The sequence below is a fragment of the Scleropages formosus genome, chromosome 15 (genome assembly GCF_900964775.1).
Source record: "Scleropages formosus chromosome 15, fSclFor1.1, whole genome shotgun sequence".
Taxonomy (NCBI): domain Eukaryota; kingdom Metazoa; phylum Chordata; class Actinopteri; order Osteoglossiformes; family Osteoglossidae; genus Scleropages; species Scleropages formosus.
The window spans coordinates 13085381-13109098 of record NC_041820.1 but is presented as its reverse complement, the minus strand read 5'-3'; the positions used below and the strand labels follow the sequence as shown (position 1 = coordinate 13109098).

General features: G+C 45.9%; 1 protein-coding gene across 1 annotated transcript; it reads right to left on the bottom strand.

The window, feature by feature from the left end:
- Window positions 1-5793: 5793 nt before the first annotated feature.
- crip2 (cysteine-rich protein 2) lies at window positions 5794-21958 on the bottom strand. Its single transcript, XM_018732489.1, has 8 exons — window positions 21752-21958; window positions 11626-11720; window positions 9287-9344; window positions 9005-9139; window positions 8214-8282; window positions 7384-7478; window positions 7085-7142; window positions 5794-6519 (listed from the first exon to the last, which is right to left on the bottom strand). The coding sequence occupies exons 1-8, from the start codon at window positions 21792-21794 to the stop codon at window positions 6452-6454; spliced, it is 621 nt and encodes a 206-aa protein (XP_018588005.1). The 5' UTR covers window positions 21795-21958; the 3' UTR covers window positions 5794-6451.
- Between the last annotated feature and the right edge of the window lie 1760 nt (window positions 21959-23718).

The following is a 23718-nucleotide window of genomic DNA, read 5'->3' as shown; positions in this document are numbered from 1 at the left end:
GGGTCACGGGGAACCGGAGCCTACCCGGCAACACAGGGCGTAAGGCCAGAGGGGGAAGGGGACACACCCAGGACGGGACGCCAGTCCGCCGCAAGGCACCCCAAGCAGGACTCGAACCCCAGACCCACTGGAGAGCAGGACTGCGGTTCAACCCACTGCGCCACCGCACCCCCTATGCATGTAAATATGAAACACATATTTGTTGTACTTTTTATTCTGGTATATATTTTGTACATTTGTTTCCCATGTGGATAATTTTAGCTTAGTTTTGTAAAATGTCTTCAAAATATGAGATTGGAAAGTTTCTGTGTGCACTTCTTACTGCATGTTAAAGACATTGGATAGAAACATATCAGAAGAGCAGTAGCCTGAGAATTCTGTATCACCATGGAAACAGTCTCCCCAAAACACAAGCAAACACTAATTTGCTCTCCAGACACGAGGAAAAAAAAACTAAAAATGCTTTCCCAAGTAAGAGGGGAATGCAGAAGTGCTCCTGGTAGTGGGCCGATATGGGAATGCTCTCAGACCGCGGGGGATTCGTCTCTGGGAAAAATATGCCACAGCCACAAGGGTATAGATGAACAGTTAGAGATCTGAGCCTGCTTCTCCCATAGCCCTTGTGAAGCTCCACACTTTGTATAGTGTGCATTTACATTTACATTTATTTATTTAGCAGATGCTTTTCTCCAAAGCAACTTCCAATGAACTCTATGTAGTGTTATCAGCCCACACACCTTATTCACCAAGGTGTCTTGCATTGTGTAGTAAGATGTCTTTCTTTGCTGTGGTTCTGTGTGTTGGTCATACAAGTTCTTGCACAACAAGACACAAAGTTCGCTGAGATCGTTTCTGTACCAGAAACAGAATGTTGCGCAAAGGTTTTGTGTTCTTTGAACACGTAACACTGTAACAAGTAAAAGTGGGAGCTTAAAAAATACGGAACATATGAACTTACGGTATTCGTGCACGCAGGACTGCCAAGTGATTAGCTGAGCAACCTGTTTAGGAAATGCTATTAAATAATGCACGTTTTATAATGAAGAATGCATTCTCGTTTAGAATTATCTAAGTTCTCATCATGCTAAATGTTTCTGTTGTGGGCATTCGCTGTTTTGTGTAATGGCACTGCACGTGGTGATGCTTGTGTACTGTGGTTCAGCTGGAATGTAGAATAACAACATTGAAAAAGACCATTCATGACTCTTTAGCCTTTGAGAAGAAGTGGGAGGATGTTACAGAATGTAGGACTGGCCAGAAATCTTATTTGTCGCAGTTTGTTTTTTCTCAGTAAGAGTTCACATGTCTTTATGGTGCCAGCGTATGTATGGTAGTAGTGTGAGAAGTCCTCCACTGATATGCAATACATTTGTCCCTTAGGATAAGCTGCAGGAAAAGCATCAAACAAGCTTTGTTGGAGTGAAATTGACACAAGGTTTTGTGCTGGGTTTTCTTGCAGCGGAGAGATTGGTGTGTAAACACCCAAGCCAGACTGTAAACAGACAACAGGACATCAAACTACAAAAGAAGGAAGGGGTCAGGAGAAGCAGGAAGCATCAGAGGTAATTGGCTGGAATTGTTTTCACAAGTGCCTTCTGCCCCCATGGAGAAGGCTGGGAATTAGAGCCGGAATAAGGGATGGAATGCTGCACGGTGGGGCTTCGCTTTCAGGATCCACCTGTAGACAGCATAATGGCTGGAGGGCAAGAGGAGAGTGCATAAATGGAGAAGTCTCGACGCCGCCCTGCAGCCCTGCAGGGGTGTGGAGGGGCCACAGGGAATTCACTTGTTACTTAGACACTACACATACCGGATTATCACTTAAAACCATTCAGTTCTGACCGCTACTTTTTGTCCTTTTTTGTTGATGCAAACAATTACAATTTAAGTCTAATCTTAAGTAGATTTCTTTTATTGTACTGTAGGGGTCTTGCAGACTGTACTCATGGGATTGCCATTACTGCGAAAACATTTCCGCTGTACATGTCCACTGGAATACAAGTGCAATGTGGCCTCTTCTGCTCGTGTGTACCAGTGAACGCGTGAGGGACTAAGTGTGGCAAATGAGGTACAGAGGAGCTGATAAGCAAGGGAAGGAAGTATTTAAATTTAAAAGCTTAGTTGTTGGAGAAGCATGTGAGTGTTGCTGGATTTATAAAATGTGCAGTATATATGATATATTTATATCATGTGTAATATCATGTGCGGTGTGTTCGCAGCACACTCCAAGCCGGCTGGTCTGACATCTACAGTGCTTGTAAAAAGATTCCCTTTGGACTTCACATTTTATTCTATATGGGCCTGAAACCTTGTCGTCTTGGCCAAAGGCGTGAGCTAAATTTAAAAAAATAAATAAATAAGGGCGGTAGGAAGTGGATGATACCACCTTGCAATGTGAGGGAGGCTGGTCCTCTGATGCCCCACAACCTTCTCGCCACTGAATGTGGATATGATTAAAGCAGCATAGCAATGTCCTCTCCTTTTTCATTGTGCTGAGTAAGAAATGGAATGACATGTCCAAATGTGCAAGGGTAACTCGTGGCACAGAAGCTCACACTGTAAATCTGAACTCTAGGCCTTGAAGATGCATGGAAAAAATAAATAATAAAACAATGTGTTTCCAATTTAAGAATCATTTGGGAATGTAATATGCTTCCAGCACTGCATCTGCTCCATATTATATGAAAAAAAGATGTAAAAGGGAGGGATAATCCAAAAGAGCCTGGAGAGAGGGAGACAGAGCGCATACTCAGTGAAAATAAGGATTATTCTAACTGTGAAGAAGATGGAGAACCTGGAGGAGAGCAGATGATGGTGGCCATTGAAGAAATGTAGGAGATCTGGACATTTTTTTGGTAGCGTGTGGGTTCACTGCTGCAATGTTGAGCAAACTGCATAACCCAAATTATCGCAGTAAATATTCCATTGTATAAATGGGCATAATGAAAAGTTTTTGCAAATGAACCAAACAAAGGTTACTGGTTAAACAAACCACCTCAGTGAGTAAAGCCACCAGTAGATGTTTGTACAGTTTGAGTTCTAGACATAACTTGTTAAATGTCATTATGTGCTCTCATCCATGTCACTGAATCACGGACCTTGTTAATTATGCTCTTGATCGTTTTATTTGTTGAAGAGAAAACTGCGAGTGGATGCAAATGAAATAGAAGCTGCTTTTAATGTCTTGCCTGTGTTGAGTTTGCATGTTCTTCTGCAGTTTCCTCCTACAGTCCAGACACGTTTCATGAGAACTGGGAGTCAAAATTGCCCTCACTGTGCGCACGAGTGACCGAATGAGGGTATGATAGGCCTGTAATGGACTAGTGCCTCATCCAGAATGGACCCCACCTCCACCGTATGTTTTTGTGATACGCTCTGGCTCCACCGCAGTCTTGTATTGAAGTGTATATTGGCAATGAATGAATGAATGAATGGATGGTGGGATTAATTTCTTGTCTGGAGCCAGAGGAGGATCCAGAGAAGGAATAATAGTCTGCAGTTTTTTATTGAATAGTTTGTCCTTATATGGACAAACAGTTGACATGACCAAGCCCCTAGACTTCAATTCTCTATCTGTAATTCAGTCTCGCTGTGGTTTGAAGGTTTAGGATATGAAACATTTTTGATTAATGCACAGAATATTTTAGTATAGTTTAATTTGACCTGCTGTGGTGACCATGTCCTGCTTTCTAGTTGTTTTGAAGATTGAGCTTGTGGAAACAGACCTCTGTGCCTAATCTGCTTAATCTCACCAGACTGTGTTTTATTTGGCAACACTGCAGGATAAATAAGTATGCGTATGTGAGCATGATTAAAAATCATTCCCTGTGGGCAACAGAGCTGTGGACCTGCTTAAATTCTTCCTAAAACCCTATCTGTTGTGTATCCTGGCAGCCGCATACTCCGAGCTGGTGGAGCCAGTGAAATCCAGCCATGTGAAGGCACTTGGTCTGTCAACTCCTAGTCTGCAACTGTTTCTGAATTAAATTGCATGCATTGCAAATGATGTGTATTAAAGAGGTTTAAAAGGCATGAATGACACTTTTTACATGTCCAGCAACCAGATTTAAACTTCTACCGACTGCACTGTCATAAAAATACATTTTTTAAAGTTTTGGACTTTTGTTCAAATTCGATGTTATTGCAGTTTTCTGCTAGAGATGAATACATGGGTTTCCCAGGAACAGCAGCGAGCGGCTATGAGCGCCTTTATGAAATGTTCGTGTGGTTCATGTACACCTCTTTTGCTAATAACTTGACTGCTCATCGTTCTTAAATGAAGCTACGCAGTTGTACCTACTTCTACTTATTACGACACGATGTCACTCTCAAGGGCCACATTTTTACAGGGTGATGCAAGGCGGATTGTGATACTGGGAGGAACAGATTCCTTGTCTTCGGTGTTTCGCTTGTCAGTCAGGAACGGAAGAAATCTATTGCACATTTCCGCTGCTCACAAATGCCTGGATTATTATCCATCCTCCAACGTATCCTCACCGGTTAACAAAAACTTAATCGAACACCCTTATTTTGACAGCTGCCTCAATAGAGATAGTCTCCTTTCTTGTGTTGCGCAAGTCTGATAAACTGGGTGTGCGGTGATGTTGGGGCATTTGGGTAATCTTGGGGCTAGCCCATTTCTGCTGGAGAACAGACTGTTTGGCTGGACACAAGCCAGGTTGAACCAGGGTGGGGCACTTGCACAAGCAGATGATGTCACCTGACAAGCAGCACATTGTTACGTGTTGTATAGACAGGGTGACATCCGCCTCCGCTGCGTTACTTGAACACACTGACGTAACTGACGCACCTAGAATCACATTGTTTTTCTAAATATCTGGAAGTGTTGACAACATACTGTACCTTGCTTGTGTGAGATGCTTCACATGGGATTGACAGTTTTTGAAACAAATATCCACGTCAATTATCAACTACACTCAACACCAACCAATTTAGAAAGCTTGCACCAGTCCAAGGTAAATGTCACACCCACAAGCCAAGCAGCCGCACCCGACGACAATCAACAAGGCCAGGGATAAAGGCAGCATCGTCCCGCCACAAGGTTGCGGAATCTTGCAACGCCTCGGCCCTTGCTCCGTGTTCCTCGTTCTTGTGTTCACCTGGCTTTTGACCTCTGCTTGTTGTACTGAGTATTGTCTTGCCCCAGAAACGCTGTTCGCACCCCGGACAACTGACGCCTGTCCCTGACCGCCGATTTCGTCTGCCTCTGTGTTTTGTGGATCCGGAATAAACGCACCCGCACTTGGGTCCAAAACACTTATCTCCTGTTTCCCATCCCTGTCCATGACAGTAAAGAAATGACAATAAATTCTCTTAAATTCCATGCGGAGTGGAGGAAAAAAACAAAAAAAATGCAAGACAAATAAACAGCATATAAAGTTATAATTTTACAAAAGATTGGAAGTCAGGACGGAAGTCCAGGTGTTCCCAAAACAGTCAAAAGCTGCTGTGTTCTATAACACAAGCGATGACAACAGTCATTACCATCCTCATGCTCAAAACGGTAATACACAACCACACACTCTTTCAGAGTAGTGTACATGGAGAGCTGTGGCTACACACTCCTACTGGCTACTTAACAGCGACTAAAATATATTGACTCGTCCATCATTATTACAAGACATCCCCAGCTATAGCTTTTGTAGCATTTGGATTAGACATATTTATTCTTTAAAAAATGTATGTTCCTTTTTCTATAACCAAGTATTTTGCCTTTCACTGTACAGTCTGTCTGGTAAAAAAAAAAAAAAAAATGCACTAAATTTTTTTCTAAACTTTCAGCTGCAGTTCATCCACTCTCATCTGCAACACATAATCCATTTTCAAAAAAAGATTTAAATATATCATGTTAATGTACCCATAAGGTCACCCAGCAGATTCTATCCTGAATGAAAAATATTTTTCATTCATCTTCTTACAGTAGGAATGTTGTCAAAAAGCCACACTATAAATTAACGGCTGCAGATAGCTTGCTGATTTACAGTAGTGTTCCTGCGCTGCATCTGGATTCCACTGTCCGAGGTGAGATCCATTTTGCTCTTGGCAGCGGTTTAAAAGGCGGCCCTGTCACGTCTGAATACTTTGCACGAGCTTATAGTTACTGGGTGTAAAGCATAACATCTAACAGTCTCCTTCCAGAAAACTTTTAAGGCTTTTTAAAATACTGAGGGAACAAATTTCTGTGCTGAAACATTCAATAAGAGAACAAACGGTGAAGAAAGGTGTTGTAATGTAAATAGACATGTAAATTAAGCATGTGGCTACATGATGGAACAGGCGTCATCACACAATTTGCATATGTAAATGGAAACGTGAAACACTCTGCAGTGTAGACACAGTAGTGTAGGGAGCGCGGTGCTGGCTGTGCGCTGGCTATGGCTGAGGAAGTGTCTGAGTGTTCCTGGTGGACAGAGGGGTGGCGAGACGGAATTTAAGGCTGGGTTTCAGAGCTGGGCTCCTTGTCATAGATGTAGCTCCCGACCCCTCCAGTATTCACCCCTGCAGTGAATGAGAACGGCGGGTGCCATTAAACAGTGACCTCACAGCTCAACTGCATTCAAATCTTTTGGCTGTTACAAAACAATGTGTGATGGATGCTCTTAACAAGTGGCAGCGTTTAAACAAGCAAACACACACACACACACATTTTCAGAACCACTTGTCCCATACGGGGTCGTGGGGAACCGGAGCCTACCCGGTAACACAGGGCGTAAGGCCGGAGGGGGAGGGGACACACCCAGGACGGGACGCCAGTCCATCGCAAGGCACCCCAAGCGGGACTCGAACCCCAGACCCACCGGAGAGCAGGACCTGGTCCAACCCACCGCACCCCCCGTTTAAACAAACAACCCAATACAAATATCATAAAGAACGACTGCACTCCTAGAAAACTTTCTATCTCTACACAGATTTTTTTTCGGTGGCATGGTATTCTAATGTGCAGCGTCACTGGAGTGTCACACATGATCATCTGGAATGACATCTTTGAGGGAAACAATAGATTTGTAACATGTGGCAGTTGCTCCACCTAGAGGTGAGCAGGACAAACAAGTGGATACTGTACCCTTGGGCCCAAACAGCACAGCGTAGCACGGTTTGTGGCAGTACGGCTGCCCATCATGCTGTTGAAGACAAACACACGACATAAATAAACACTGCACATACGCACATAAAGGCAGATTTTTCGCACGCCAGCTGTGGATCTCACGATGTGATTGCTGCTCTGTGCTCTTGAAGGCACCAGTGTATTGTACACACCTGCCTCCTATCTGTTCTGCCTGAGGCCTCTGCTTTCTGTCCTCCCCTTATTTTAGCAGAAGCACCCTTTTGCTCTGTGCTCCAATCCCACATGCTGATACTCACCTCAGCATGGCTGCCTGCAGCCAAAGTCTTGTTGCACCTGTCACAGCGCAGGCACGGGCGATGCCAGTCCTTCCCCAGGGATGTCACCTTCTCCGCTAAAGCGGAGACAGGAGCTCACATCACCATGGCAACAAAAACCCCCAGACCAAGGCCACTGTTACAAATTAAAAAATGCTGAAAAATATTTCCTAAAATTAACTCTAAAACATGCTACAGTGTATCACTTCAGAAAGAAAAGTGCTGCTTTTAATCTGCTTTGGTCCATTTTTCTGAAATTGCGGTTGAATTTGCAGAACGTCCTGTATTTGTGAACACCTGTCGTTCAGAGTCGCACAACACATCCGCCAGGGGGCACTCTGGACTGCTACTAGAGCACAGGGCCTTAGCAAAGACTTATAGATACAGCCAGAAAAAATAAAGAAATATGGTGAATAAACAGACAAGTGGAAGCCCATTGTTGACATTTCATTACTGTAATCCATCACCGGCCTGACCCACATCAGCGGTGCTGTTGGTCTCATTCGCATCCCAGCCGTGGAGCCGCACTCAAGCTCAGCTTGTTTTTGAACTGTCAGAGAGCATCCCTTCAGGCCTGGGATTCAGCAGCACCACTCTGCTGACTAAAGGTTCACAGCGTTCCTCACATGTCCTTTCTCCACTCGCTGCAGAGGATAAACCACGCCCCGGTGCAGGATGGGTTCCTCAGCAAACAAACTTCCCACAACCTTTTACTCTCACCGTACTCCTGATACTCTGAGCCAGTCAAACCAAGAACTGCTACAGACTTTGTAAGAAAAGGAGACTGTGTGTCTTTACTGGGTGGTGCTTACCAAAATACACCTTCTTGTTGCAGCGAGGACACATGTTGGGCTCCCCGGAGAAGGTTGTGACGCTACCCGCTGAAATGAACAAAATGTATATGAGTAAATGTGTGTGCGTGTGTGTGTGTATATATATATATATATGTGTATACTGTATATACACGCATTTAAAAGGTCCTTTGTGTGACACTACGTCTTTCATAACCAACAAACGGGGAAAAAGAGCACGTGGTGCATTTAGAGAACATACGGTGTTGCACTCATGAAAGGTGTTCTTTGTATTCTCTTCAAGAGCACACTAACACACACTAACATGTTCACAATGTTTCAGAAGGTCTTCAGCGGAAGAGTGCAGCTTCAAAGTGATAATAAAAAGGAACACTCTCCTTTTTCACAACATTGTATGTGCTCTGCAATCTGGTATCTGAAAGCGTAGCGTAGACTGTGTGTCCACTGCGCTTCCCTGTCTGCTTGGCCCCGTTGCTGGTAACTTTAAACTCCAATAAACTTCAATTTGCAGCTGTTCCAGCTTCATACGCTGGAGCGATGAAATGAGGTGTGGGAAACATGGGAACTGATTGCGGGGGGCTGGGAACAGGATGTGGGGCCTTTGACCCACAGCTCTGCATAAGCAGCTTGCATGGCCCACCCCTAGCTCTCCAGGGTGAGGGTACTGAAAGCCCCCTAACACAGATCTGCTGCTAGTGCCCAGCTGATACCCCTTTCATGTGGGATGGACACCAGCCCGCCCAGTTTGGACAGAGTGCAGAGGACCGACAATCCCAGGTCCCAGAGGTCACCTTTTGAGGGGCCCCTGGGGGGACCGGAGGCCTTCTTCTCCTCGGATTTGGGGGCAACCTCCACGGGAGCGCTGGCAGGAGCGTTGTTGACAGGGGCCTCATAGACGTAGGAGCCTGCCCCCCCGATGTTTACACCTGCACAGCAACAGTAGAAACAGGGTCTGCACAAGATCCACGTCTATGCGGGACGCTTGCATAACCGTCGCATCATCCAGCGTGATGCCATCAGCCAAGTCGAGTTTTACGCAGACCTCATTGGCGTGATTAAATAATGCACTTTACCTTTCGGTCCGTAGAGGGCAGCGTAGCATGGCTTGTGGCAGTAGGGTTTCCCATCATGCTGTGGACAGAGAAGAAAAAAGGTGAAGCACAGGGTTCATGTCAGAGGTCACAAGGACTGTGTTTCTCAAGAAGCAGAACCTTTGCACCTGCACCACTGGCTTTAAAAGGAAGAACTGCATTTGGAACAAGCAGCATACACACATACGCCTAAATAAATGCTTATCCATCAAGACATCTTCCAAGTATTGGGTCGGGAAAAGCAGATTAAAAAAACACACACTAAATGCTGAAATAATAGTTTTTTTAAAATGATTTTCAAGTCTGCCTAAAACGTATTATTGCGTTATTTCAATATTAAAAGAAAGTAACTGCAATGAGGACTGCGAGTTTGAGAAAGCAGCCTTGATGGCTTGGGGCCTCGGTTTGGCAAGAGCACAGGTACCCATTCTGTGGTACCCTACTTTCAAATATTGTTCTAAAACCAATACGTGGAACAATCTGCCGACCAGCGCCAACGGCCGTCAAGAATGTGTATGTAGACATTTGGCTGGCCCTCTCCTTTCCATCTTAAACTGTTATGTCTATTTTAATCTGCCTCCCCAGACCCACTTGAGCTCCAGCAGTAACAGCAGGCTTTTTTCACAGATGTTCCCAACCCAGATAACCAAAGTGCTGGTAACCAGGAGACCAACTCTGTTGATGAATGAAACAAAAGGAGCCGAAGGGGGGGTTCATAGCGCACGGTCACTTTACAATCACCAGGGCTGCTGTTCATACCGGCCAGCACAGATAGCTCTGGAAAACTGTGGGTTGGGAAGTGAACGGCCATCGAGTTATGGCCTGACCGGAAGATCTGGACTCCCTAGTGGAAGATAAAGCTTTGAGGGCTGTTAAGATCATGAGCAAAGGTCTGAAATTTAAAAGATTGTAGTAATGGAGACATCATTAATTGCAATGCTCCATTTAATTGTCTAACTGAACTTGAGAAAATCGTATTGACTTGTGTGTGTGTGTGTGTGTGTGTGTGTGTGTGTGTGTGTGTGTGTGTGTGTGTGTATGTATATATACACATATATATGAGAAAGTGCTTAAATATAGTGTTTGATTTACAATGGTTTAAAAAGTGTGATATCTAAGATGAATGTCTTGGAAGATGATAATTACTGAAAAACCTCAAATATCGCACAGAGTAAACCAACACACACCTCAGGTCACAAAAACAGGGCCTGAAAACTGGTTTTGGCTGGAATGGATTAGTAATAGTGATGCTAGGAAACTTATCAGCATACTGTCTTACAGTAATACTACAGTCTGCTGTGACACTATGTGACCAAAGGAGCCCTTATACCATGGTAGTAAGGCCTTTGGGCCCTGAGAGACCCTGGAGTGACCTCTCCATTTGCACAGCTGGACACAGAGCTTCTTCACTGGGGCAGCTGTCCTTTTGTTGTGCAGAGAACACGGACACCGTTTGCACAACGACCGGGCGAGAACAACAGGTCGCCCTTGTGGGGGACTCTACAGAATCTGAAAGGAAACAGGAAGAGCGGTGGAAGAGTAATGTTGTCCTATAGTTTCAGAGTGACAAGCAAAAGCCCGGTTATAGAGACACGGTCCCGCTGTGTCCTGATCTACAGAAAGTGGAGACTAGATGAAAATAAATGCGGAGACAAGGAAAGCAAGGGGGCCCTGCAACGAATCAAACCCCTTTACCTGGGGGAAGTATGGACATGTAACAGGAAAGAGCTCTTTGCTGGGACGCCTGTCACAACATGGAGCATGCGCGTGGCCTTTGGATGGGCTCTGGATGGGCTCTGGATGGGCTCTGGATGGGCTCTGGATGGGCTCTGGCTCACTCCAACAGAAGGGCTTTCTTGCTCGCTCCTCTCCTCCAAGCCCATTTGCCATCACAACAGATGTTGCCCTGCTGACAGATGCGCTCCCGTCACGCCCAGTCAGCAGGCGTCTGCGTGATGAACCGGGGCAGACCGAGGCCACGCGCACGCAACGCCGCTGAAAGAGGTCGCTAGCAAACACGGCAACGGAACGATCCGGCAACATGAGCCCAATGGCCCAATGTTAATAGTCATCTGACAGCCTCCTGGCAGCTCTTCGTTACCGAATGGCTCCCTGTCCCAAAAAATATCCCCCGAGTGGAAACCCTTGACGGATACAGCATGTGTCACAATGTCGATACGACGCAATGAGCGACTTTCACTTACCCTATAAGATCAGAGGATGGGTGTGTGCATGTGTTTGTGTGTTTAATGTACATACACATTGCTTCCGTGGGAGATTTTTGCGCCTGTGAGCCCCCCGAAGGTGTCCTCGGCACTCACCTCGGCATGGCCCCCCGCCGTCAGGGTCTTGCTGCAGCGCTCGCACTTCAGACAGAATTTGTGCCAGTCCTTCCCCAGGGACGTCACCTTCTCAGCTGCGGTGGGAGGAGGGAGCAGGAAAAAGACAGGGAGGGTGAGGACAGTGGCACAGATATCATGATAGAGAAGAGTTTTAATAAAACTACAACCCTCTGGCCTGAACCAATCCGTTTCTCGCTCCACATTCTGCTCACGCTACCCCCATGACCCCCCCCGAACAAGGAGGTCAGAGTAGATCCGGTGCGCTCACAGTGTGACATTCTGAGCATCCGAGACCCCCGAGGCGTAGATAAGCGGGGCGTGACCCAGCTCTCTGCTGTTCTCCTCCACTTGCTCGTCTCGGCTGAGTCAGGCCGTCAGCAGGGATCGTAACAATGTTATTAGGGTGAGTGGTCCTCGTGTTCTCCATCGTGTCGTTAACCGCGCTTTCCTCCGCGCCCGCTCTGCGGTTGCCACAGAAACAGTGCGGGGGCTGTGCTGGAGAACTGGGAGAGGCTCCATCCTGTCATGCAGAGGGAGGGGTTGCTGGACACCATGATGTCATGTCTGAGGGGCGAGCTTGCGGTCTCAGCCCAAGCGCAGCTGGATAGCAGTGTCATCTGCTCAAATGTACTCCATCCCTACTGCTCCTGTCCCAGAAAGCCCAGCAGCCCTAACTATATACTTTCCAGTTATAAATCTCTGCTCCACACAATGGACGAACGGTTTCATTCCAGGCCGGCTTGCAGAGGACAGGAAACACCTTCCCTTATCATTCCCGCACAAGGCAGACGGATGTCAATGGGGTTTCCGCCATTTCCCAAGATCTCACCCTTTCTCGTTGAAGAAAGCTGCATTGTTTCAGCTGACGTCCCCTGGACCATTCAAAGCTTCGCCGCACATTTCACCTCCAGCTTCACCTTCCCCGCTGTGTGCTGAGGATGATTTAATTGCAAACGGAGAAGAGCAAGCAAACAAACACGTGCGCTCGGATGACAAAAATGGATCTGTCGGTTATCCCTATCAAAGACAAACGGTCCATTCAGGATGAAGGCGCACGAGATCAGAAGGTCACGCAAGAAAGGCCTGTATCCTCTGGCGCTGGTGGACCAGCATTGGACTGATCCTACATTTTGGGCAAGACTGCTTTCCAAAGCAGAAAGGAATGCCAGTTGGTACAAGAGCTCTTCAGTCTGCTGCTGAATAGTTCTTCATTTTGTTTTTAACTTCAAACATTACAGGTGTTCTTCTTTCTAAACACCATGTTAAGCTGAAGACTCTGGCAGTCTGATTATAAAGCAGAGCAGTGATTTGCAGCACAGGCACACAAACATTACTGATTGTATTAAGAAAAAGGATGGTGATCAATCTCCAGCCAAGACACACACACACACACACACACACACACAGAAAAGGAAATCCTGTGAAATCAGGCTTCCATTGTCTGCCTGTCATTCATGTTTTTGCCGGCTGGATAGCATAGCGAAGTGCCGGTGTTAGACTACCGTGGTACGGACAAACGAGTACAATGCCTGCTGAGAGCACAAGAAAGGCCAGGAACAGCTGTAGGAGGTGGTCAGGAAACAAGAGAGCAGAAGGTTTGCCGTAGTGCTTCAGTGCGCTGCGACCTTGCTACTACTCACTCAGTCACTTGCTCAACATCTAATATGAAGAGCACTCTTCACATCTACACAGCACCAGAAACCGCGTGTCGAACAAGGGATGCGGTGATCCAGTGCGTTAAGGACAATGAAGCGTCACCAGCACCCCTGAGCAACATCTTGGAACCTGTCTTGGAAAATGCAAACATCACGCACGCGGAGCCGGGTATGTATTCACGCGCTGTAGCCGTGAGACAACGACCCGTATCTGCTGAGGCCGTGCACCGCCCTGCAGCAAATATTGAATATTGCAAATATTAAGTTCTCTGTTTTATGTTTACCATTTCATACTGGAAATTATTGGCCTCCAGGTTCCTCAGAAAGAGCAAATCTGTCCCTTCAGAAAACACTACGGCCAGACCAAACATCAGCTCAGTTGCTATGGTATCCAAGGTCTCAAGATTATTTTTTAGACAGTGTGTCATCATCCCAAGTAGGGTATTTAAAAAGAAAACAAAACACTGGAGTTCAGATTCATATCGAAAAGTTAATCTGCTCAAGCTTATCTGTAACTCTTAGGGCGACTGTGGAATTCACCAGAAGATGAGAGGCTGAAGAGGTGCTTGGTTACAGTCAAGATGGCATGTGACTCTACCAAGGATGAGGGGGACCCTCAACATGAACCCCAGTTCTAGCCAAGCTTTTCCGGGCCTCACTCATGATTCATCGCCCTTTCACTCGGTCAAGCTGTTCGGGCTGGTGGTGAGCAGCTGCTCTTGCATGTGCTGTATCTACACCGAGTTTCAGCGTTTCTAATCCAATTTTGCAGCACTGGCCATTATCCACACACGGTCAGGAGATGACTTCCGCAGGCCATCAGCAATGGGTAAATCCATCATCAATTAACCGCTGGTTGACATTTTGTGTGCAATATCAAAAGGGTGGGAACTGCTGAGAAATCGGAGGTCTCTCAAGAACGATGGCTGAAGGGTGCCAGGATGGCAAATGCGTGTAATGGGCTCGAGAACTGGATGACGCAGCGTTGTATTCGGCCTTTTTCTCGGGAGGGCAAACCGTACGGACGTTTCTCGCCAAGCTCGTTACAGAATTATAGAATTACACGGAATCGTCATAATGCCAAATGGAAATTCAACTATGGAGAAAGACCAAATGACACAGAGCATAAATGTGTCCCTCCCAATACAGATTTCTTCTCTGATGTCCTTTCTGGAAACCATTTCAATGCATCTCTGAGACCTTTCAGATCTAGTAAGGTAATCTTGCTCTGACCGTATTGAATAATACGATCGATTAAGATTGTACAGCGTGACCATTTTAATGTTAAAAAAAAAGGACAGCATTATGTTGTTATTCTAGGACTGTAATTATCTTCTTATGAGTACAGAATATGACTGCATATGTCCTCAAGCAGCTGGCTGTCACTCGGTAAAGTGCAGAATGACGATCCCAATGATACAGCGGGAGACGGTCGCCGTAATTAGATGGCCACTTACGAAGGAAAATAGTCGTGAGGAGCTGGCAATTCCACCACGGGTCTTCTGGGGGCTTTCGGAATGGGTGATTATTTTCCGAGCAGCTTAATTACTGCTTCTTAATTGCCAGCCGCAATGAGCCAGCACCCAAACATCATGGCGCGACAGCAGGGGTCTCGCTGCAGAACACTCACGGGCTCGGAGGGGAAACAACTGCCCCGGGCACACAGACACTAGGAAAGCCTAGAAAATCGATGATCACATGAGAGCGAAGTGACAAATATTTGCTCACGAACGATGCCGACAGTTTCGAAAAACCCAAGAAATGAAAGGGGTAGAAAAAGCCAGTGAAATAGAGTCAGAAGCGGGCAGACCGCGATCTGTGCATATGCCTTTTCAAACTTCATTAGAATCGTCAATAAATGAGCCGTTTCCATAGTGACAAAGCCAGACATCTGGGGACCTGGGTTTTGATCAATGTCCAGACCAGTTTAAAGGAGTACTGTTAATAAATTTCCACAGATTTAAATTATTATTTCTCTTTGGCGTTTTCCCATTAATCAGTTGCAAATGTCAGTATTCAGAAGTAAAACTTCAGTACCGTGGTCTCATGTCCCAAGCTGCAGATACTTGACAGCTCTTTAATACACAACTTTGGCATAAAAACATAGATACTTAGAATTTTTAAGTAACTATACGTTCGTTTTAAATGTTTCACTCTACGATGGATATTGTGTACCCGTTGCTGTTCGGACACATGGCCGATGCCCGCACAGAGGTATCTGGAGAGGTGCTGAATGTTTTTGCATACGCGTGCGTATTTGTGGCCAGATGGAATGCAAGAAGGGTGTAGCCGCAGGAGAGGCGCAATGTGAATTGGAGCTGGTTGGCACGCAGTGAAAATGGCAAAATCATGCACGGGCCTTTTGCGGGGGGGCTGGGTGATGAGGGAACGCTCAAACCGTTAACCTCTGCCTTCCAATTATGAAAGACTTCGTATACTAAATACATGAGATCGCACTCTACTTGCAAATGGTTTACATTGGCTATGCTGAAGCTTATGCAAAAACTACATGGACCTTATACACACATTCATGTGTTTAGAATACTGGATTATCTAGGTCTGTAGGTCTGTTTGACTTTAAACCCACATGTTGCCCTGCTGCGGCCTTGTGTTTCATCTTAGTAAGTTTATTGCTGTAAATATTTGCAATGACTTCACAATAACGGAACAGATTCCCGTTTCAGACACGGGCGAGAAAGGCCCCATCTGCTCCGACCCTTAAGGCCCACCGCCACCAGGTTTCCTGCGCGGCACCGCTAGCCGGGTGCCGCCACGGCGCAGCCAAAGCAGGTCCAGAAGGCCATTGCAAGGCAAACATCCTGGATTTTCATGAGCCCGAGCCACGGCACTGGGCCAACTTGGAAGGAGGAGGGCCGGAGACACAAGGCATACAGACACACGCTTGTCCAACACGCAAGCATATACGCTCACACTTATACACCAGAACAAGGAATCATGGGATTCAAACTCCTGCTGCCAGTACAATAATTCCATTCCTTTTTTTTCCTTCCAAATGTGGTGACTTGGATAGAGACCCCACATCCTTAGGCCAAGCGACCTTCCCTGACACAATAAGTATTCAGTTCTAAAACTGGACACTTGTTGGCGGTTTTTCCGTCTCTGCCCCGCCGCTGGGTGTGGCCCATGTGTCCGGGGGCCTCTACGAATCTGACGCAACCCCAGTGCAAACCGCTGCTGAGGCCAAGCTTCCTCTCCGTCCAAGAGGCCAAAGAGCAAAGCGGAATGCCACGCCGCCGGGGGACTACTGCTTCCAGTCTGAGCTAGAAGCATAGAGCAGAGCTGGCCCATATAACACTGGTGATCCCGCAGGCCACAATACCCACCAAACCCGGGTTCCAATACACAGTGATCACCGACATACAATTTCACTTTCCATCACCCGCGTTAAACGATTTGCGTACGGACATACAGATACTCGGGCAAACAGCTATATGCCAAATTCCAAATTATATGCTTCCATATTTAGTCTCCCTGAAAATGAAATAAAAACCAAATGACCTAAGACACCCAGGTGGTCTAATGGGTAAAAATTCAAGCTTAATTTCTAGTGTTCAGACAAAATCCAAGGACACACAACTTTGATCAAGACATTCAAATAATAAAGCAACTGACAATTTAGTCACTTGTGGAAAGCAAACTCAGTCTGTGGAAGGTCATATTTCAGTAGATTATTGTCACAAGTGTCGTTCTGGATTAGTCAATTAACACAATTTGATGTTTTCAGTTATTTTGTGATGTAAGTGATACAGCTGATATCTGAGTTCTTTCATCCCCATAGGAAATAAACAGCCTATTTCAGCTTGGTGATTTTTTTAGTAAATACGACATATGATTCTGTCTATATGAAATACTACTACCTGGAGCTGTTATTTGATGGCAATATGTTGGAACAAAAACCAACAAAAAATTTAAGTTTGAGATTTTTTTTTGTGTCAAGCTAATTATTAGCAATGGACCTATTGTTGGAGTTATAAATGTAGATTTTAGATTCTGTTCAAACTTTTTGCAAAATTTTAAAGACACTGAAAATATGAGCATCAGATGGTTTTGGTAATTAAAATCACAGCAGGTTCACTGGAATTATTCTTTCTGAGCTGAAAAACTGTGCCTGGGCCACAATAAAATCCTTAAGTGCAATTACGTATCCGCTATATCGTAGAGAGTTGGGGGGTGTGGTGGAGCAGTGGGTTTGAGTGGGTCCTGCTCTCCGGTGGGTCTGGGGTTCGAGATCCACTTGGGGTGCCTTATGACGGACTGGCGCCCCGTCCTGGGTGCGTCCCCTCCCCCTCCAGCCTTCCACCCTGTGCTGCCGCTTTAGGCTCCGGCTCCCTGCGACCCCACATGGGACAAGCGGTTTCAGATTATGTGTGTGTGTGTGTTGTATAGATAGTAAAATATGGGTTCAGAACAACTAGAGATCATGTAATAAGGACAGAAAGAAGAACCTAATCATGCTTCTCATCAGACTATTGGGATTGTGGGGTATAACAATTGGGTCTGCAATTGGAGCATATCAGGTTCATGCCCTGGGCACTTTTTAATCACGTTCAGTATTTATTTTCTCACAAATGGATGAGTGGTAAGCTGTACGCTATGCAAACTATTTCTGATACAGTTGTTGGGCATGCAGCTAAATTAACTGACAGCCATGCAAGGAGATGTGAACTCAGCCATGCAGAGCCCCTAGGGTTACATAATTACAAAAGAGGCTAAAGCTAAGTGAGGAAATCCATAGAAGCACATTATATGAGCCCAGGTTTCAGGAGTTCTTTTACCTGAGACAAGTATAACAGGGAAGGCAGCGGTAGCCAAACAGAGACATCAGCTCTCATTAAGATGCCTGAGGCACTTGTGAAGTCTCTGTTTGGAAAGGAAAGTGACGTTCATTAAACAGTCAGAAGAGCTCTTAGTCTGAGCTGCCTGACACAAACACACACACACACAGAGAGAGAGAGAGACAGAGTGAGACGCACAGAAACCGGAGTGGAGATCGGGCACCACCTCTAGAACTACGCCTGGTGCCCACGAGAAGGACAATGAGTGACAGGCAGTGGCCACACACCCTTAAAACAAGGTGGCTGCTCAGGTGCGAATGATGTCTCGTCATAAAACATAGCAATAACCGATGACTTTTAAAACACAGATTCTTCTTTACTTGCGTATTATTCAGAAAGCATTGGATTTTCTTTTTTCTTTTAAGTAAGTGCTGCCTTTTCTCCATATGAGGTTGTTTATACTTATGATTTCTGGCCGGCAAATATCCTCCGCTCCTCCCTTCTGGTCTGCTGGACTGACCCGTGGCCTTTCCCGCCGGAGCTCCACGTCGTTCACATGACAATCAATAGACCGATACACATGCTCTGTTAACATTTAGATCACCGCGGCGCTCTCGCTAATGTGGTGCGGTCATGTGACGATCGATAAACCAACGTGCATGCTTCATAACATTCACATCACTGCAGTGCGTACGCCGGTGACTTCTATTGCTTTCTCGGAACTGTCTGTGCAGTAATACATGTACAATTCCTTATATAGATATGATGGCAAGGAACTGTATAAAATTAAATTCTGGTAATTGATGAAAAAATATAATAAACCCAAACAGAGGACCTGAAGTAACAGAAATGTCCTCCAATCACTCTGATTTTATGCTTTGATTCACTTAGATTTCTAATGTACTGTATTAACCTGGATTAGTGTACCTACTGTACTTTGGGTATTATGAGGAGGAGAGATCATTATTATGGTGGTTAATCCAGGTAACCTCAGGGATTTCCCATCCTAATCATCTGCAGGCACGTTTCCCTTACAGATTAAACAATTCCAATAAATCTCAGCCACGAGTGAGAAATAGAATTACGCAGCTCTTACTTGCAGAGAAGGGGACTTAACGAATTGACAGGGTTTGTCCACAGACAATAGAGAGATGCATAAAGACGCCGTTGTGCACAAACGGACAACGAAGGCAGAGCAAGAAGGAACACAACATAACTGGAGGGCGTCCAGGAGACCACTATTAATTCCGCACTTCAAGCAGGACTCCTGCATACATTATATAGGCTTTCATGTATAGACATAAATAAATAGACAAACATTCTACGGAGCCACTGTAAATATCACAGCGCAAATGAAAATCCTCCCAAAGGATTTTGAGGTCTGCTTAAATAATAGCAGGAAGTTGCTTCATGCGGCCGACAAATGGTGCCTGCATACCACTGCTACATACCAAATAAATAGTTTATTTGCGCAAAAAGTCATGTCTCTAAGGATTTTTGTCAGGAAAATTCAGGACGAAAATAGCCTTCTCCCACCCCTGTACATTCCAGTTCTAAAGAACCAAATGCATTAGTTTAAATGTAAATTAAAATTAATCAAAAGCCCCTCTCCTGCAACTGAAGAACTTCAGAGAAAAATAACTTGGAAACCTTTCCTACAATCACGTCATTTTTCTTCAAATGCGGCAGATTAGCACGTAAAAAGTATCGTGCGGCCTAATATAGCAGGTGTGTGATCTTAAGACTGGTTAAATAGAAGCCATTTAAGAATGAAATTCAGCATTAATTTTTAATCACGGATTCTGTTAAAACGCTCGGGTGTTGCTTTTGCCAAAGACGTTAACGCACGCTGCTCGGTGAACTTGGCGTGGCGCGCAAACGTATATCTGTGTGTATGTTTCCTGCGGACCGCCTCGAGGGCTCTACGTCCAAAGGAAAACGAAGGGAACGGCGGGGCTGCCCTTATGTGGGCAAACTGCGATCCGTTCGCATCCACGAGTTCGGTCCCGCGACGGAGCCGGCGGCCCACCGGAACATTATGTGACCCAAACTCGGACGAACACAGCAGACGTTACTTATTTAGCGGACACCTTTGTCCGAGGTGACTTACGAAGGTAGATAAGCCACTTCACGATGACTGCCCCGTTTATGCAGCTAGGCATCCTGACTGTACCGGTTCGGGGTAAGCGCCTCGATCAAGGGTCCTACAGCAGGAGTCAAATTCGAATCGGGAACCGTGACACTCCAAGGTATCGGTCCTAAACGCTACGCCACCCACCGACCCAACATCGGGAACGTCTGCGGTACGCGACCGGCCGGAAGAAACGCGCCGGCCCACGAGCACGGCGATGCATTTAGTCATGAGTTTTGCATTAAACGGGACAGTACGGTTGCTTTCGATGCTCGATCGGACGTATTTGAGTCCGGTTCGGAAATTTCCGCTGATGCTGCGGTCCCATAGCGGCGATGCCCACAGCCTCCTCCTCCTCCTGCGGCCGTGACAGCATCGCGGGGCGAGTCCATGTTGGCCAGGAGGCCCGCGGCGCCGAGGGGATGCGATGCAGGCTGTGAGCGCGGGGCGAAACCCACTCCATTCCCGGAGCGGTTAACCTCAGTGACCCCACTTGCTGTAGAACCCTGGTACCATAGACTATAGACGAGTCATAAAAGCAATGCAGAACAACATTTATATGAACAATCTAACCCTGTGTAGCAGAACCTAACCCTCCTGCAAAAAAAGAAAAAAAAAAAAAAACCAACATGATGCTGTCTTTCTAATCCAATAAATTGATTTACAGAAGGCATTTTTAGAACCACCTATTTAGGTCAGGAAAATAACAATCATTGTATAGCTATTACACACACTGATTTTTTTTTTAAAAATCTGCTGTTTCCTCACAAGGTTTTGTCAAATAAAGTTAGTCCCCCACCTCCTTCCATAAGAACATATTTATTTCATATTTTCAGACACTGATATACATTTTCAGAGGTTAAATATGTTATTTATTCATTCTCACTAAATCTAGTTTTCCTGGTGACATCATCATCGCCAAGTGGAGCAGGAGGATAAATATTTCAAATCAAATGCTCATCCATATTTCAGGATATTAAGAAATATATATTATATATCTCATAAACTGCATCTGAAAAATACACAGATATTTTAGAGCCCCCAGGTCCGGAAAACTTTAATTTCTCAGACTCAGAGGCGGATGAATTTAGTTGCTCTGAACAAAGTGTGCACTAAATTGTGCAGGATTTGCACAAAGAAGGCTGCTAAATGAGGGAGAAGCGCTGCTCAGGGATTATTTGCTCCTCCGGCTGCAATACGGACACTAAATTATAATAATAAGAGCGCGAATAAAAGCTTAGTTTCGGCGGACAGCCGAGACCTCGAGTTAACGGGACAGTTCGGCTCCATCCGCCCTTTCACACTATTGAATAAACCTGGACAAACAAAGTCAGCGCTCACTTACCTTACTTATCTCATACATGATGGGTTAGAACAAGTAGCTTTAGCGTTTAACGTCTCAGATCTGCCTCAAATGTGCAAAATATGCATTTCTCTTTCTTTTCGAATTTAGTATACTATAGTACAATTTTTCTGTCAGGTCAGGTGCAAACAGCAAAGACGCAAATAAAAAAGGGACTTACCAAAATAGACAGTTTTTTCACATTTGGGACACTTGGACGCCATGGCCTTGGCCTTTCAAAAAGACTCTCAGATGTAATTTCTACTCAGCTCTGATTTCTGACCTGCGGCCGCTTCGCGCTCCCCGCTCCCTTCACCTATTCCATCTAAATAGCTGTTCCACGCGAACCGGCACCATCTCGGCCAAAGCGTCGCTCATTTGCATAAACCTCTCCGTCGACATATCACAAAAAGCACCGCCCCTCATTTGCATAGTCCCGCCGTCGCGACCGCGCCTTCTGCAGAGCCCCCGCCCAATCCGATCCCGCCCCTCTCACACCTCCCTGATTGGGTGATTACGTCACCCCCCCGAGCTCAGCCCAGCCCCACCCTTCGTCCGCGCGGTCTTTGCTCGCACGCTCCCGCCTTCCACAGAGCCCCGCCCAATCGGTTCGCGCGTCGCTCCTGGCCCAACGGCTGGTCAGCAGCACGCGGGCGGGGCCACAGCGGTCAGCGACATTTGCGGGAACCGGTTCCGCGCTTCGCTCCTTCCTTTCTGTCCGACACTGGGTTGCGAGGGAGCGTTAACAATGGGGCCTTTCACACCGTATGAATGGCAACTCTGTAGCACTTTAGACCGTTAATTTAAAATCAGTGCTTCAATTCGGGCAGATTATTGGCATGCGCCATACGGTTAGAAGTAGGACACAGTGGAGAATAAGGGTGTTCTTCTCATGTCTGCTCATATTCATCATAGTAGTGTATAGTTTCATGACATCAGATTACTCTGCCTTCGTTTTCCGTTCTACTTAATAGGCTAATTAATAATTTATAGGCCTTTGTGTGACATGTTGCTTTTAATAGGTTTAACATGCTTATCCCACCCTATAACATCATCATCATTCACAACGTTATTTACAAACTTTGCGGTTGTTAGGTTACTCGCTCATAGACACACGAGCCTGCGAGCGCCGGATGACATTGAACAGGTAGTCTGTTACTGGAACGCCCAGCTCTTTGATCCGCGTTCCAGTGCAGCGCTTGTCACATGTTTGTGACCAGTGTCTCCGTAAATCTTACCTGCGTTTCCCCTCTGTGTACAAAATGTGTTTCTCCCCGTATCTTGCGGTGTGAGCACGCAATGGAGCGCTTGAATATCAGCACAAGGGCCAAATATTTTGTGCGACGCGCAATAATTTGCAGTGCTATGATTATGGATGTGATTGTGGTTTACTTTTCCTTCTCGCTGTTGCTGTCTTTCCGGATTTTTCCTGGATCCTAGGTGTGAGGCGGAATTCTGGAGCCGGAGTCGGTCCAGGAAATTAGGTTTGCCGACTGCACGTTTCGGTTTGCTGTGACTCGTCTCTACAATCAGATAGAAATGGATTTGTGTGTAAAGTGAGTGTGCATAATTGCTTTAGACGGTGTTATGCTGGGGTGGACATATGTGGGATGCTGCAGTCACACTTGTCCTCTAGTGGCACTCACTCACATCACCTGCTCTCAGCATTCCTGATGCCTTATTCGTCATGGTCTGGGACTGGAATGTGTCCAGCCTCACCCCTTTGACAGAATTTGGTGCCCTATGCTGATATGCCACACTGGAGGCCAACAACAGGGGCACACGGGACCAACACACTCACAGCATGGTCCTGATCAACCCCAGCAGCAGTTCCTTTCGCCCAGCAAAGGGAGCAGTTACATGTACTGAGCTGCAGCATAATTTTGAAGTGAACTTAGTTTGTTGCAGAATTACTATGCCTAGAATTTACGCATATATGCGTTAAAGACAAGTCACAGACAACCAAGAAACTAGAAAAAAAATAAGGGTGTGTACGTGTACTAAACATTCCTCGGCAAAGATAATGCATAACGTTCCTTCTAAGAGGAGATTCTGTGGGTTTATCAGCCAGTGTGTGACACTGACTTATCACACTTCCGCTAAGGCTTCAAGTGCGGGAAAACAAGTGTAATGGGCGATAATGGAGAC

Excerpts from the sequence above, each read along its gene's own strand:
- crip2 (XM_018732489.1), bottom strand. The coding sequence starts at position 21,794 with ATGGCGTCCAAGTGTCCCAAATGTGAAAAAACTGTCTATTTTG. Across the intron at positions 9,140-9,286 it reads TGCCCTCTACGGACCGAAAG|GTGTAAACATCGGGGGGGCA; the intron begins GTAAAGTGCATT and ends GTTGCTGTGCAG. Across the intron at positions 7,143-7,383 it reads CTGCAGGCAGCCATGCTGAG|CATGATGGGCAGCCGTACTG; the intron begins GTGAGTATCAGC and ends TGTCTTCAACAG.